Source organism: Ochotona curzoniae, unplaced genomic scaffold, assembly GCF_017591425.1.
Source record: "Ochotona curzoniae isolate NIBS_2020 unplaced genomic scaffold, NIBS_Ocur_1.0 scaffold_2217, whole genome shotgun sequence".
Classification (NCBI taxonomy): Eukaryota; Metazoa; Chordata; class Mammalia; order Lagomorpha; family Ochotonidae; genus Ochotona; species Ochotona curzoniae.
The window spans coordinates 222,037-239,239 of NW_024467090.1; the positions used below are offsets into that span (position 1 = coordinate 222,037).

At 39.9% G+C, this 17,203-nt stretch overlaps 1 protein-coding gene across 1 annotated transcript in view; it reads left to right on the forward strand.

The window, feature by feature from the left end:
* The first annotated feature begins 617 nt into the window (after window positions 1–617).
* LOC121169625 (zinc finger protein 84-like) overlaps window positions 618–17,203 on the forward strand; it is a 291,429-nt gene continuing 274,843 nt past the window's right edge. The window contains exons 1-6 of the mRNA XM_041000189.1: window positions 618–1,166; window positions 4,831–4,887; window positions 6,536–6,662; window positions 6,899–6,991; window positions 7,547–7,607; window positions 8,876–11,091. Coding sequence (XP_040856123.1) covers window positions 4,852–4,887; window positions 6,536–6,662; window positions 6,899–6,991; window positions 7,547–7,607; window positions 8,876–11,091 — 2,533 coding nt within the window. The 5' untranslated portion in view covers window positions 618–1,166; window positions 4,831–4,851. The remainder of the gene's footprint in view (window positions 1,167–4,830; window positions 4,888–6,535; window positions 6,663–6,898; window positions 6,992–7,546; window positions 7,608–8,875; window positions 11,092–17,203) is intronic.

A 17,203-nucleotide genomic window follows, 5' to 3' on the forward strand; every position in this document is an offset into this window, starting at 1 on the left:
AGGAGCAGAGAATGGCCCAAAGCCTTGGGAATGTGCACCTGCATTAGAGAACAGAAAGAAGCTTTTGGCCACTGGCTTTAGATCAGCTTAGCTCCAGCCATTGCAGTCACTTGGAGAGTGAATCAGCAGGGATTGAGACCTTTGTCTCTTCTCTGCAAATCCTTTCTCAATACTTTGGATTGTGTGAATACAATAAATTTATAATGTGGTTTTTCTTATTTAGTATGTTATCCATTACTGACAGGCAAAAGTGCTTCAGATTTTAGCATGAATCAGTTTTAAAGTATTTAAAAATTTAATTTTTTTTGGAAAGCCAGATATAAAGAGGAGAGACACAGGATGATTTTCCATCCATTAATTCACTCCCCAAGTAGCCTCACTGGTAGGAGCTGAAACCCATCCAAAGGCATGATACAGGAGTTTCTTCTGATTCTCCCATGCAGGTACAGGGACCTGAGGCTTTAGGCCATCCTCTACTGCTTTCTGAGGCCACAAGCAGGAACTTGGCTGGGACAGGAACTGGCTGGATGGTACACAAACCAGCTGTGGTATGGGATCCCGGCGCATGCAAGGCGAGGACTTTAGCCACTAGACTACCACACCAGTCCCATTTTCAAGTGTTTAAATATATATAAACCATTTTACTACTACTAATAAAATCCTTATTATGAATAAATCAAACTAGAGTACCCAAATACCTGAAAAAACAGTTATAGAAATGTCTTTGTGAAGTTCTATTTAATTGAACTTGAAATTTAATTCCTTATTTTTCACAAGATATATCCACAAATCAAGCTAATATATGTAGTTTTAGATACAGTATGTTTCTTTTTAATCACTTTTAATACATTATTTATTTGAAAGGTATATTTCAGAGAGGAGAGAGATATTCCATCGGATGGTTGCGGGCTATGCAATGCTTAGTCCAGTAACAGGAATCATTTAGGTACTCCAATAACCCATTTAGTAACCCACCCACTGTGTTCCAGGCATAATAGCAGGATGCTGTGTTGAAAGTGTTGAATAGCCAGTAGACTTAAACAAGGCAATTGGGTATCAGATGTGATCTATCCCAAGCAGCAGCCCAACCTCCTGTATCATGACATTCAATCCTCTGACTCTGATGGTTTTCTCCAGATTTTGCTGTAATATAAGTATTTAATGAGGTAAAGTAAAAATACATTTCAAACTATGTTGCTGTCAAATTTATGGATGTCCTATGGGCTAAGGCAAATAAAATGGCAAAGACAAATGTCATTGAAGGTTTAAAAGCTGGGAAATGTCATTGAAGTCTTAGAAGTTTCAGTGGGAGCAGTTACTAGAAAGCTGTATAGAATAAATATGTATTATATCAATTTTCCCTGTATAAGTGCAGATACAATTAATCTAATTGAAAAAATCTGCTTTCAACATTTTTAATATTAGCAATAAATGTTCTAATGAAAGTCCTTATATGGAGTCCTATGCAGCTCATGTACAGAAACAAATACTTAATACCCCCAATTATTTTTGAGTAGCATAAATTTTAGTGACAGTATTTTTTTTTATGGTATGTTGTAATTTGAACAGTAGTTGTTGAGAAAAATAACTAAGTGCTTGGCAGTAATATTTTTGATTTTTAAGTAAGTATAAAATGTTTGCTTTAGCCAGTAGAAATTTTTCACTTTCAAGAGAATCAAGATGGTGGAATAGGGTAAGGACATGTTTAAATGGATGGAAAACATTTAATCAGGATGAAGCAGAGAGGACATATTTCAGGAAATAGGAAAGGACAGAACAACAGCAGCAGAGTACCTGGAGACTGACAGACACATGAAAGCCGCAGGAACAAAGGTGTGGTGTTGCAGTGAATGATACTCCAGTGGCATTCAGCTAATGGCAATCTGAACTCCACCAGCAGCTGGAACTCCACCAGCAACCAGGTAGGAAGGGACTTTCACTGGGAACTTGGGAGATGAACCCAGACAAAGAACTGTTCATTCTGCTGGTCCATTTGATTTGACCAGGAGCAGAGACAGAGGAGCAGATCTCTGATGAGCATTGGGAGAACAGGGTGGATTTCACAGCCCAAAAGCCCCCTAGACCTGAATCGGGCACCATTTTGCCTAAGGAGGCAAAGGAAAGGACTGAGCATATGCTGAGCTGGGAGTGAGCTCATTTCTGACTCAGTGAACTGCATCCACGTGGCATTCTACAGGTTCCACCCAAGACAGGTCTGGGTAGCCCTTGGATCAGATGGCCAACACATCAAGAACTGTAGTGGTGGTACTTCAGTCACCATTTTGCACATTGTGGCAATAGCTTTAGGACTGCAGGGGACAAGAGTGAACTGCACATGTGCTGAGTTCATGAGAACTCACTGAGTTCAGTGGATTGCACTGGTCCTGCAGGAAAGCAATACCAATTGTGCCTGCGTATGGGTCAAATAAGTGCATATGGCATCCAGACCTAACGCCCCACAGGTTCCAACAAGATCAGCACCACCAACAACCTAATTATATAGGACACCTGGTGTCTCTCTAATCCAGGGACCTGCTCCAACTGGAAGTGGGAGAAAGGTTGCAGAAACAATAGTGCAGCCTCAGCATGGTATCACAGGAGGTGGAGAGTGGTGAGCTAGAAGCTGGAGCTTTGGAGACTGGTGGAAATCTGATATAAGAACCCAGACCTGGAACTCTCTGGAGGTTGTGGCACAAGTGGCTGCAAGCAAGAAGTGCTGTACCAACTACAGTAAGTAAAATTGCATTGTAGCCCTGTGGGTGACACAGCTTAGAAACATGCCACAAGGAGAAGACTCTGCTAACCAGAAGCACAATGACCAAGAGTAAAAGAAGAGACAAAAGCGGAATGAATATTACCGAAAACTCCCCTGCAAAGGAGCAAAACCCTTTGCCAACCTCAGAGTTAACTGAGGAAGACATCGAAAAAATGGGGGACACAGAATTCATAAAACTCATTTTAAAGATTGTGATCAACAATGAGAACCTCATGCAAGAGTTCAAAAAACATAAGAAAGTAATAAAGCAAATCAAGGCTAGTATATCAGAAATTGAGAACACAGTAGAGCAAATTAAAAGAACAATGGAGAATCTCCAAAATAGAATGAAGCAAGCAGAAGAAAGAATCTCAGAATTGGAAGATATTTCCTGTCATCAGGGAGGAAGCAAACAAAAATCTGGAAGCAGAGCTGGATCAGGCCAAAAAAGTATTGAATAACTGAAAGACACTATTAAGAGGCCAAATTTAAGAGTTATGGGAGTCCCAGAAGGTGCAGAAAGAGAAGCTGAGTTTGCCAATGTATTTAATGAAATAATCAAGGAAAACTTCCCTAATCTAGAGAAAGAATTGGGAAAAAAGATCCAGGAGGAGCACACACCTCTCAACAGGCTTGAAAAACAAAAGAGATCTTCACCAAGACACATGATCATCAAGCTCTCTTCAGTTGAACACAAGGAAAAGATCCTTAAATGTGCACATGAAAAAATCAATTGACATATAAAGGAATGCCAATTAAGCTCACAGGAGATCTCTCACAGGAAACTCTATAGGCAAGAAGAGAATGGAGTGACAATATTCCAGATTCTAAAAGAAAAAAATTGTCGGTCTAGGATAACATATCCAGCAAAGCTTTCTTTTGTCTTTGAAAATGAAATCAAATTCTTCCACAGTAAAGAAAAGTTAAAAGAATATGCCTCTTTCAAACCTGCCCTATTAATGATACTTCAAGATGTTCTCTTGACAGAGAAGAGGAATAGCACCTACCAAAACCAAAGGCAAACTGGAAGAACATCCCAGTAAAATGACAACAGAAGACTAAACCAATGAACAACCCATTCCTAAAATGAGAGGACCAAAGTACCACCTATGTATATTAAACTCTGAATGTAAATGACTTAAGCTCAGTTTAATGTCATAGATTAGTAGACCGCATTAAAAAGACAAAACCCATCTGATAATAGTCTGTAGGAGACACACTTCAACAAAGATCAGCAGAAACTATATTCCATGGGTTTTGTTGTTTCGTATTGGTTTCATCTCTTCAAAACATTTTCTTCTGATTAAATCATGTAATGGCTTGTAGATCATGCAGTGACATTTTCTTCAAGAAGGTTCTTGATTTTTATTTCAGCTACACATTAGTCTTTCTATTGTTGATTTTGTATCATGACTTTTCATTTAAGGGAATGTACAGTAGTTGTGTAATGGAGACACATATCTAGTAACATGTCCTTTAACTTCATGGCATTGTGAATTTCTATTTTTCTTTCTATTGTTGATGTACATTAGGGGATGTACATTAGCCTTGAAATGGAGACTGACATCCAGATATGAGGATGCAGTGTGGTATGCATTTCTGCTTCCAAAGTTGGACTTACCGTGAAACTGTTTACTATATCTTGAGAATAGGATGCTGGACTCTCTGTCATTTTCCATGCCCGCAATGATGGACATATGACTGAGTATGAAGAACTATATGTTAATAATGATATAGAGGTATTAGGTGGGGGGAGGGAATTTTGGAGGTGATGAGCAAATTTGGAACTGTATCATAAAAGATAATAAAGTGCAAAAAAATGTTTGCTTTAAGCTAATAACAACTTGAATTTAATCACTGTCAATTATTGAATTTGTTTATGCTGTTTCTAGGATGGCTTCATGGCACTTGTCATCTGTAATGCACTATTCTTGCCCAGGAAATTGGATAGCCTTTATTTCTCTGGCCGTTGTGTCTGGTTCCTGCCTTGACATTACTTACACAATAGGAAATAATAAGGAAACTTGGGAAAGCAAAACCAATTTGTAACTTCCTCTGTGCACCTTTTCTTCCAGGTGTATCCCTGAAACCACTACATGCTTCCAAGTCTAGAGAACACAAACACACTTTCAGTAAGTTGTATGTTTATGTCTCAGCTTGTTTTACATTGTGCTGTAGGCGCTTTATGATGGTTTTCTTAATCTGATACAAAGAAATAAGTATGAGAGAAAGAAGGTAAGACTGCCATAACTAGACATTGGAGCAGTTAAATCTGATTCAAACTTTCCCTCCAAGTTTTCTGATAATATAACTAAGACATATTTATTACATGATTCAAATTGAAAGTAAGAATTTGTAAATTATTGTGGGATATCAAGTTTAAAATGGTGTTTATTGATCTTACAGATGATATAAAAAACATCATTCAGTACCAACCTGAAAATAGCCACTCATCATTTGGGAGTAGTAAGAGTTTCCAAATATAAAAATAGTTTTCAAGTTTTCAATTTTGCTTTTGTGGAATTGCTGAAATGGTATGCTGCCTAGCAGCATTTGGAGGTTTTTATTTATTTTAAAAACTGATTTAGCTACTTGTTAGAAAAAGCTAGCTTTGAATGAGGTTGAAGTTCACTGTAATTAAAATATTAGCTTAATTTAAATGTGTTTTCATAAAAAGTAAAACAAATAAAAAGCAGAAAGGATTTTAATATATATCCTGCAAAGTAAAAAACAAAAATTCACATATGTATTTAAATCCAGAGTAAGCTGTAGGAACTCTTCACTCATTTGTGCAAGTTTAATTAAAAATTTTTTTCCAATATTTCATTTTTCAAGTTGAAATAGGAAAATTGAATTTTATTAACGTCACTTTATACGTTTTTTTAAATATCAGCTTGTTTGAGAAAAATATCACAAATTATTTTCTCACTATCCTATCCATTATTAATCGTGTGTCTTTCTTATCTAATCTAGCATGTAATTTAGCTCAATGCTCATATTTATATGTACAGATTACACAGTGAATTCATAATTATTTGAGAAAATAATCTTATGTTGCCATATAGATTGTAAAGTAATCTGTATCTTTAGAATATGCAAATTAAACATGCAAAGAATAGTTCTCCTGAGCTGAAGCTTTAGTCATATCCTTCACAAGACTGAACGTGAGACATCCATGGATACAAATTCTGTTGTTAATGTATGGTTTTCAACACAGAACAGACTTACTTCCTAATCCTATGCCTTAAGTGAGTGATCCAGAAAACTTTACCCTGCTTGGTAGCTGAGAAATCAGTAGAGGAGACCCCAATATATCTTTCTGATAAGAAGAAATTCTACAGAAAGAGAATATGGGGGAACATGGTAGTTGGAAATCACTCAGCTTACTATTACAGGCACTGAGTTTATATTTTTGCTCAGTGTTAAAACGCTTAATTATTTTAATTGAATTAAAAAGCAGAGTGGCAATAACAGGGACAAACTGAAAGTGATATCTTCTACTTGTAGATTTATTCTAATGATACCTTCCACATTTAATCAAAATCAGAGTCATTAGAGGAAAGAATCTGCAGCAAAGTAATAAGGGATAGTCTATTGTAGTTTTGGAATTGCAAAAGTAATGCAGAATGAGTATTTTCATTTTGCTTTTAATCTATAATGCCATATACATTATAAATTGTGCTGCATTCATATAAGTTGTAAATCAAACATATGTGGAAGAATGTACTGTCAGTCTTTCTATTTAGTGATCCAGAACTGAGGAGACATGTGCTGTTTCAGGTGTTGGTGTCATTTGAAGATGTGGCTGTGGACATTACCCAGGAGGAGTGGCAAATCATGGACAATACTCAGAGGACCCTGTACAGGGATGTGATGCTTGAGACCTATAGCAATCTGCTGTCAGTGGGTGAGTGATAATCTGTCATGCCCAAGCAGAATACTTTCTTTATATTTTACAAATTAAAGAAAAATTTATAAAGTTTAATATCTAGTAGGACTAGTATTTGAGGCTTTAAAGAATCTTAATATCTACTCTTCAGATAATGATTCATATTAGCCATTTTGTGACTCAGATTCTAGATCCATCTTCTTTAAGCTTCAAGATAGTGATTTCACAAAATCACTATTATTTCCAATTAACAGGGTACTACATAAAAAAACCTGATGTGATCTTCAAGTTAGAACAAGAATCAGTACCATGGACTGTGCAAACATCTGTACCCCAACAACTTTCAGGTAGGGCAATACATACTGGAAAGGGAAGTTGATATGTATCTCAGAAAATCTTCATTGGAATTCATGCTGATTTTTTTTTAATGTTTCTTCCAAAATCAACTTATGTCATGCATGAGACAAAGGCACTCTACAGTCTCCATGCACAGTTCTATTCTAACAATGCCTTCAAATGTTAAAATTTATCAACCTGAAACCAAAAATGTAGAACCAAATATTGATCTTTTTCGTGATTCCTGCAAGACAAGACAAACTGGAACTGTTATGCGATGTAATACATTACAAGCATTAGTTTGAATTTCTCTGCCATATTTTCTATCCTACCCCACATCAACTTAAAATATAAAATCTGAAGTAATCGAAAATGGAAAAAGAAACCCTATTTATTGTATTGATGTATTCACTTAAAAAGTGTAATGATCATAAATGTGTGCAATTTTTGAATATTAAAATCTGTTATATGTAGATTGGCAAGAAATGTCATTGTCTTACTTGAGTGTTGAAAAGAGATACTTAGATGTGATTCACGTATATGGTTACTCTTTTTCCTCTTTTCAGATCCTTACAGAAAGAATGAGCTGCTTGGAACTAATCAGGAAAATCAAGAAACCACTTTCAGGCAAGTTGTAATCATAAAATTTGTATAACTTCAAAAAGAGTTGCATTGCCAAAGATGGTTAATTTAAGCTCTGGCCATAATTGAAACATGCTATGAAAAGCTATGAAAAAAAATTGTATGGAAAAGAATGTAGAAATATAATGTCTTTTTTTTTTTCTTGTTTATTTGTAGAGAAGTTTTATTTGCAGAGTTACCATGTGAATGTAGAAAGCAGGGGGAATGGAAAAGGACCACCTCAGAGAGCAAGAGATAGATGGGGTACCTGTTGAGTGGAGCAAGGGAGATGCACCATTTTTCAGAAGGGTCTTGCATTTTTAATTGTTCCATGACTCCTCCTTGTCTGAGCAGGAACTTGTGGGAAGACATTTCCCATTTGTTGTCTCTCAATCAATAGCTCCTACTGTGTAGTTTCAAATGTACCCCTCATGTTCTATGACTGTTGAGGTCTCAGATTTTGGAAGCCACATGGATGATAGAATTGAGACAGGAGTCAAAATAAAGAAACTGGTCTTAGTTCATCTCAGGGGTGTAGGGAAGGTCATCAGAGGTCCATATGAGTCAGTTCAAATGATCAAAACCAAGCAGAATACTTGCAGAGGTGCCATGAGTCAGTCTTTCTTCACTAAGGAAAAATCAACATGAAACATGAGAAAGGAGCTCGGCACTTGGGTACTATGCCAGGTGGTCGGCATTCAGAATCCACCTAGGGAGTTTCCCATCATGCAAAAAATTAGCCTCTGAGAGGGACTGTCAGTCCTCCACCAGGTTTCTTCCAAACATACACCCAGAGCCTTACTCCCAATGGGGAAATAGAGATGATAGTAAACAGCAATTCATCCCCCTTAAAAAAAACAACTTATTTGGAGTTTCAACCAGAGCTAAGTGGTGCACAGTGGATGGGGTGGAGGGATCAATATTTATGCAGAGCCGTGGGGTATCAAGATTCATTTTCAAGGTTCAGTCCCACTTGAGGGAAAGCATACCAACATGGTAAATTTTATGTTGAGTCAAGCCACATGACTGGTATAAGAAGCCTTTTTCATGCCCTGTATTGGACACCAGAGAAAATTTTGCCAGCAATCTCAGTGAGAACAGCAACTGGGACTCAGTTGCTTACAGAAGGTTTCCTTCTGAAGTGACCAGGTGAACTTAGAAAGAAGAGGGGAGGTGGAAAGTGTGCCCCAGGAAAGATGTCAAAGATGGGGTATCTTTTGAAAAGAGAGAGGAAAGGACACCATACTTTATTTCAAAATGTGTTTTTTTCCTAGGAAGCCTCATGAAATGTCACTTGAGAAAAAACATGCCTCTAATGCACCTGAGAACAAACCTCAATGTGGGGAAAATCTCAGTCAGCATGACAAGATGTACACTTGTAAGCAATCTTTTGAAAACAATGGGAAAGAAAAAACTTTCAGCACGAAGATGTTCCTTAAGTGTGAGAAAATTTGTATCGAAGACCCATTTAATGACCCTATCATTGTAGGAGAAACAATTCAGTTTGACAAGAAAATGTTCCATAGCAATCCTTTTTTTGTCAAGCAAACACACTCAGGAAAGGAACTCCATGAACCTATCAAGAGTGAGAAATGTCCTATTTATAAAAGAGATCTCAAAATAAATCAGATAATCCAAATAGCGAAAAGTCACTATATATGTGGCTACTGCAAACAGTCTTTTAGCTGTAACTCCAGCTTAACCACCAAGAAGGGCAGTGAAATTGGAGAAAATTTCTGTGTGTGCAATAAATGTAGCAAAACTATGTACCAAAAGTCAGAATTCACTAGAGACAAGATGCTTCCCACTGAGGAGAAACCGTATGAGTGTAATGAACTTGTAAGATCCTTTTGTGCTCAATCAGGTTTCCTTACACATCAGAGAATTCACACAGGGGAAAAACCTTACAATTGTAATGAATGTGAGAAATCTTTTTCTCAGAAGTCATACCTAATCATACATCAGAGAATTCACACAGGAGAAAAACCTTATAAATGTACTGAATGTGGAAAAGGTTTTTGTCGGAAGTCATACCTAATCATACATCAGAGAATCCACAGAGGGGGAAAACCTTATGAATGTACTGAGTGTGGAAAATCCTTTTGCCAGCAGTCCAGTCTCATTGTACATCAGAGAATTCACACAGGGGAAAAACCTTATAAATGTAGTGAATGTGGAAAAGCTTTTTGTCACAAGTCACACTTAATCAGACATCAGAGAATCCACACAGGAGAAAAACCTTATAAATGCAGTGAATGTGGAAAAGCTTTTTGTCAGAAGTCACAGCTAAGCATACACCAGAAAATCCACACAGGGGAAAAAGCTTATGAGTGTATTGAGTGTGGAAAAGGCTTTTACCAGCATTCAGATTTCATTAAGCATCAAACAATTCACACAGGGGAAAAACCTTATAAATGTACTGAGTGTGGAAAAGGTTTTTGTCGGAAGTCATACCTAATCAGACATCAGAGAATCCACACAGGGGAAAAACCTAATGAATGTAGTGAATGTGGAAAATGTTTTTATTTGAAGTCATACCTAATCACACATCAGAGAATTCACACGGGAGAAAAACCTTATAAATGTACTGAGTGTGGAAAAGGTTTTTATCGGAAGTCAAACCTAATTACGCATCACAGAATTCACACAGGAGTAAAACCTTATAAATGTACTGAGTGTGGAAAAGGTTTTTGTCGGAAGTCATACCTAATCATACATCAGAGAATCCACAGATGGGGAAAACCTTATGAATGTACTGAATGTGGAAAAGCCTATTGCCAGCAGTCCAGTCTCATTGTACATCAGAGAATTCACACAGGGCAAAAACTTTACACCTGTAGTGAATGTGGAAAAGATTTTTGTCACAAGTCACACTTAATCAGACATCAGAGAATCCACACAGGAGAAAAACCTTATAAATGCAGTGAATGTGGAAAAGCTTTCTGTCGGAAGTCACAGCTAAGCATACACCAGAAATTCCACACAGGGGAAAAAGCTTATGAATGTATTGAGTGTGGAAAAGGCTTTTACGAGCATTCAGATTTCATTAAGCATCAGACAATTCACACAGGGGAAAAACCTTATAAATGTACTGAGTGTGGAAAAGGTTTTTGTCGGAAGTCAAACCTAATCACACATCAGAGAATTCACACAGGAGAAAAACCTTATAAATGCACTGAGTGTAGAAAAGGATTTTGTCGAAAGGCACACCTAATCAGACATCAGAGAATTCACACTGGGGAAAAACCTTATAAATGTACTGAGTGTGGAAAATCCTTTTGCCAGCAGTACGGTCTCATTGTACATCAGAGGATTCACACAGGGGAAAAACCTTACAAATGTACTGAGTGTGGGAAAGCCTTTTGCCAGCAGTCCAGTCTCATTGTACATCAGAGGATTCACACAGGGGAAAAACCTTATAAATGTATTGAATGTGGAAAAGGTTTTTGTCAAAAGCCATCCCTAATTACACATCAGAGAATACACACAGGTGAAAAAGCTTGTTAATGTAGTGAATGTGGAAAAGTGTTTTGCCATAAAAAAGACCTAATCAATCATCATAGAGTTCACACAAGATAAAAACTTTTTCAGTATGACAAGTATGGAAAATCTTCTTGTTAGCAGGCAGTTATTGCATAAGCTAAGTCACATGCCTGAACAAATGTTGAAAAACTCATACACAAAAACATTGATTGCACTAGAAAGCAAAAACTGACATGAAGTTACAGCTCAGTAATATAGCCATAGTAAGCAATAAAAATATTGTATTGCCTAAAAACAATCATTTTTTTCTGAAGCCAATTCTCTGCAGATCCTATGAAGTTAAGAAAAAGGTGTGTAAACAGAAAAACTAGCTAGTATAAAGCTGCTCTCTCAATTAAAACTTATGAAGACCAAAACGAGCATTAGTAAGATTGCAGATAGGACACATTGTAAAATTGCACTAGGATGTGTGAAGGTCTCAACAATTGTCAAATAATAGACATGAAGTGTGTCATATTTCTGAATAAGGCTATGTGTTCCTAAAATATGTATGGAATCTACTTGATCTCATCTTGTTGTAAATAAGTTCTGCTTTCACATTTTAATTTTGAAAATAAATATTCTGTGTATAACACTTGTTTTGAATTCCATATAGCATTTATGCAGTTATCCAATATAGCTTTTTTTTACAGTGCTAATTCACCAATATTCTATGACAGATTAATATGGGACTCACAAATAACAACCAATTGCATGTGGCAATTGTAATGCTAATCACCCAGTTTTAAAAATGGATTTTTTTGTTCAGAGCGGGGAATGATTCATTTGTGACATGTGGCAAACTGGATCACTTTTGGCCCTTGTCTAATTATTGTATACTTTTAGAGGTATGTGCAAGAGGCATAAGAATTGTTTGGCATCAGATTTGGGATATGATAATGGCCACTGGAGTTTAAATATCAGCTGCCACAACTACTGTTATGTTTACGCTGATTTCCTGCACCAGGCTTCCCACAGCAAGTTTCTTGCCAATGGATGCCAATCTGTGCCTAATGTTTTTCAACTATGAGGATGAACATCAGATCCAGCCCTATCGGATAGTTGGGTAAGATTCCAGTTACCCTACTGTGGCAACCTAGGGCACCACTGGTTCATGTCCTAGCTGATTCAGTTTTGATCTATCGCCTAGCTTCTGGCTTCACACCAGCTCAACTACTTTTGTTGCAATCATTTGGGATTTGAATCAATGGAATAAAGATGCCTCTCTGCTTCTGTCTCTATTAAAATTCCATGTTCAGATGAATTAAAAAATGTTATTTTAAGCATGGGCATCATGACTGATGTTGAGGTAAGTGAAATATTTAGTATTAAGCTCATTGGCATGGTCCCATTTGTGACAGCCTTGACTACTTCTATTACTTACTATTTAGAGACATGTCACTATCAAGTTCCAAAATGAGCAGCATAAAATACAAGAGAGGCATCTTTTTCTGCAGAATGTATCATGTAACATATTATCAATGCCTTTAATTCCAGGATGAAGTTTGTGCACATCTAAGTTATTTCCATCAGCATTCTCATGTGAGCCCCTAGCTGTGATCCCACTGATATTGACACTGACTAGATCCTGGCCAAGGTCCTCCCTAGGAACACACCTCAGAGAGCCTACTTTGCAGTGAGATTTATTTAATGTTTTGCAGTTTCCCTTTTCAAACATTCCCAACCCCTCGGACAGCATTCTAATGTCCTTTGATTCTTGTCATTGCCTCCTAGAATGGTGGAATGGGGAAATGAAGGGATTTGTGAGGGTTGAGATGAAATAGTATTTATATAATCAGGTTCTAGATCCTGCTTTAGTAACCATGGGTTGGAACAAGTTTCAAATGTAATATATCCACTTTCCATATCTTTCCACCCCCTATATATGAGCAACAGAGATTTAACCTAAATCTCCCTATTTTGTCTTTTCTTCATGTGCAATTGGTGTTATCTAATTTTTTAAAACTGTTTTGTATGTCTTAAAACATTGTTAGTTTTGCACTTGAGTGTAACAACATTTAAGAACGTATTAAGTAAGGTAAAAGCTAAATTTTTTTTAAATTGGAAAGTCAGATATACATAGAGAAAGAGACTGAGAGAAAGATTTTCCATCTGCTGCTTCACTCCCCCAAGAGGCCAGCACATTTGGCCAGGACTGAGCCAATCCAAAGCCCAGAGCCCAGAGCTTCTTTTGGGTCTCTTGTGAAGGAGCAAAGTCCCAAAGCTTTGGGCCATCTGTGTCTGCTTTTCAGGAACACAAGCAGGGAGCTGGGTAGGGATGTGGAGCGTGAGGGATACTAACTGGTACACATATGGGATCCCAATGTGAAAGATGAGAAGTTTAGCCACTTGACTACTGTGCAGGGACCATAAGATAAAAATATTTCCCTGTTTTTTCACTTAATTTCTCCAAACATCTAAAAATATAAATAATTACAGATAAAACTCAATATATTTATCTTTTCATCTTAATTTAGATATGTTGAGTTATTTTTAATTTTTTATCTGAAAGATAGATTGACAGTAGGGGCAGAGAGATTCTCCATTCATCAGTTCACTCTCCAACTGGCTGCCAAGGTCATAGTGAATTCAATTAGAAAACAAGGGTCCCCATCCAGCTCTCCCATGTATGTGCAGTGGCCTAAAAATTACAGCCATCTGCTTCATTCCCAGGTGATAAGTAGGGAGGTAAACATGAAATGTAGAAGCTTGAATTCCAGTTGTCATAAGATGCTGGCACTGCAGGCAGAGGATTAGCTAGACCATCACTGCCAGTCCTAGTTTTTTAAAATGTAAAATTAAAAATCCAAAAAGAGTGGAGAGAGATGTAAATGATGCCACATGCATGAGGATGTCATGAATATTCAAGACAGGTATGAGAGATGTGTTTTGTCTGTATTGTAACAGGTAGTAATTTGATAAAGGAGACACACCATAGGGCAAATAAAATAGAATCAGTATAGAACAAATAACTGAAGGAATATTAGAGTGCTTTTTCAAGGTTTATGGAAGATGAATCCTACAAGGAATTAGATTTTCTGAGATTAGAAAAAGAACATTCTTGATATTATCTAAAAATCAAGCATAAACACCAAAGGCACACTCCAAGAAGCTAGAAGATACCATAAATTTAAACAAGTTTTATGTTAATAGTTTAGAAAAACTTTTGATTGCTTTCAGAATCTTTTCTATAGATGTGTTTTTTTTTAATATTCTTTTTTTATTACTATTATATTTTGACAATCTTTACATAGTTAATTAGGGTAAAAATGTTCAAGGGCTACAGGAAACTGGGTAAGATTATTATTTTTTCCATATTGTTTCCTTCATGTTTAAAGGGGGGTATTAAGGGAGAAGGCCCACCCAATTTCCCACCCTCAGCAGGTCCCGGATGTAGGGTATGCTCTGAGGTTCTTGCTCAAGTGGTTTTGATATTTCAACAGTTATGAATCACTGCCAATCTTGCCACTCCAAGCATGATGAGGTCTTTGAAGAATCCACTGGTTGACATAGTCCATCATAGAGTCTCTGTTTGCCCCGTATTTCGCTGCCAACTTATAGCTGAGATGGTTGATTGACCTGTTCTGTCTTCTCTCTTTTCTTGGTTCGGGTTCTGAGTCCAGCATTTTGATTGGGGAGATCTCCAAAGAAAGTTTGTCTGAGGTGTTCTCAAACCAGATTCTTGTATGTGCTAGCAAGTACAGGGCCCGGCACAGTCCATATTTTCCTTTTAAATTCTTTACACCCCTTTTCCGAGGCATTTTTATTTGTGTTGTGTTGAATTTAATTACACCTGTTCAACATGTAATCAATTGTTACCTAGTTCTTTACCTCTATTTTCTTCTAATATATTTAAATTCTCCCAAGTAAAGAGAAGGTGTCATGCGTTAACGAATTTATACACGGATTTTCTTAGGTTTTCCAACTGTCTTGCTAAACAATAAATTTGTGCATCTTTGGTTATGTCTCAAGTATTTTCTTCTATATTGAGTTTTATTTGCTTAGGGAAAGCTGAACTCTAAAAGAGTTAAAAACATCCAATTATTTTACTTTAAATCTGTGATTAAACTGATCCATAGGATAAGCAATTTAAATGAAATAAATTGATATGGATATTTTGTTGAAAAGTAGCCCAAATGAAGGTAACATAGCCATGATTATGCTAGAAACTATTTTTAATTTCAATATGCTAATATGTACTAAATGTTTAGTGCGCACTCCTATAAGTACTCAGATATATAACTAAAATATGCTTTAGAACATGGCTAATTTTGTTTGTTTTTTTTCTGCCAAGTTTATTTAAAATTTGATGAAATCACAGAAATAACATTCAAGGTTTGAGTAGGCAGAGAGGAAAATGCACAAGAAAGTTGTCTTGGTTCCTTCCGGCGCGAACCATGCCGGATTCCCAGCCACAGCCTCCGCCGCTTGGCGGAGGCAGGGACGCCGGCATCCCCCTAGCCAGGGGGCAACTAAGCCCCCTCGCGAGTAAGTACCCGCGAGGGCTGGCGAGGGAGCTGGGGTTCAAAACCTGGCTCCCCTCTACCCCCGTCAGCTTTGGGCTGACGGCAGGGTAGGCTGGGCGGTTCGAATGTCCGGGCAGGGGCGGGGTTAAACTCCCATTGGGGGTGGCGCCCCATGGGAGCCGTTCCTTCCGGCGCGAACCATGCCGGATTCCCAGCCACAGCCTCCGCCGCTTGGCGGAGGCAGGGACGCCGGCATCCCCCTAGCCAGGGGGCAACTAAGCCCCCTCGCGAGTAAGTACCCGCGAGGGCTGGCGAGGGAGCTGGGGTTCAAAACCTGGCTCCCCTCTACCCCCGTCAGCTTTGGGCTGACGGCAGGGTAGGCTGGGCGGTTCGAATGTCCGGGCAGGGGCGGGGTTAAACTCCCATTGGGGGTGGCGCCCCATGGGAGCCGTTCCTTCCGGCGCGAACCATGCCGGATTCCCAGCCACAGCCTCCGCCGCTTGGCGGAGGCAGGGACGCCGGCATCCCCCTAGCCAGGGGGCAACTAAGCCCCCTCGCGAGTAAGTACCCGCGAGGGCTGGCGAGGGAGCTGGGGTTCAAAACCTGGCTCCCCTCTACCCCCGTCAGCTTTGGGCTGACGGCAGGGTAGGCTGGGCGGTTCGAATGTCCGGGCAGGGGCGGGGTTAAACTCCCATTGGGGGTGGCGCCCCATGGGAGCCGTTCCTTCCGGCGCGAACCATGCCGGATTCCCAGCCACAGCCTCCGCCGCTTGGCGGAGGCAGGGACGCCGGCATCCCCCTAGCCAGGGGGCAACTAAGCCCCCTCGCGAGTAAGTACCCGCGAGGGCTGGCGAGGGAGCTGGGGTTCAAAACCTGGCTCCCCTCTACCCCCGTCAGCTTTGGGCTGACGGCAGGGTAGGCTGGGCGGTTCGAATGTCCGGGCAGGGGCGGGGTTAAACTCCCATTGGGGGTGGCGCCCCATGGGAGCCGTTCCTTCCGGCGCGAACCATGCCGGATTCCCAGCCACAGCCTCCGCCGCTTGGCGGAGGCAGGGACGCCGGCATCCCCCTAGCCAGGGGGCAACTAAGCCCCCTCGCGAGTAAGTACCCGCGAGGGCTGGCGAGGGAGCTGGGGTTCAAAACCTGGCTCCCCTCTACCCCCGTCAGCTTTGGGCTGACGGCAGGGTAGGCTGGGCGGTTCGAATGTCCGGGCAGGGGCGGGGTTAAACTCCCATTGGGGGTGGCGCCCCATGGGAGCCGTTCCTTCCGGCGCGAACCATGCCGGATTCCCAGCCACAGCCTCCGCCGCTTGGCGGAGGCAGGGACGCCGGCATCCCCCTAGCCAGGGGGCAACTAAGCCCCCTCGCGAGTAAGTACCCGCGAGGGCTGGCGAGGGAGCTGGGGTTCAAAACCTGGCTCCCCTCTACCCCCGTCAGCTTTGGGCTGACGGCAGGGTAGGCTGGGCGGTTCGAATGTCCGGGCAGGGGCGGGGTTAAACTCCCATTGGGGGTGGCGCCCCATGGGAGCCGTTCCTTCCGGCGCGAACCATGCCGGATTCCCAGCCACAGCCTCCGCCGCTTGGCGGAGGCAGGGACGCCGGCATCCCCCTAGCCAGG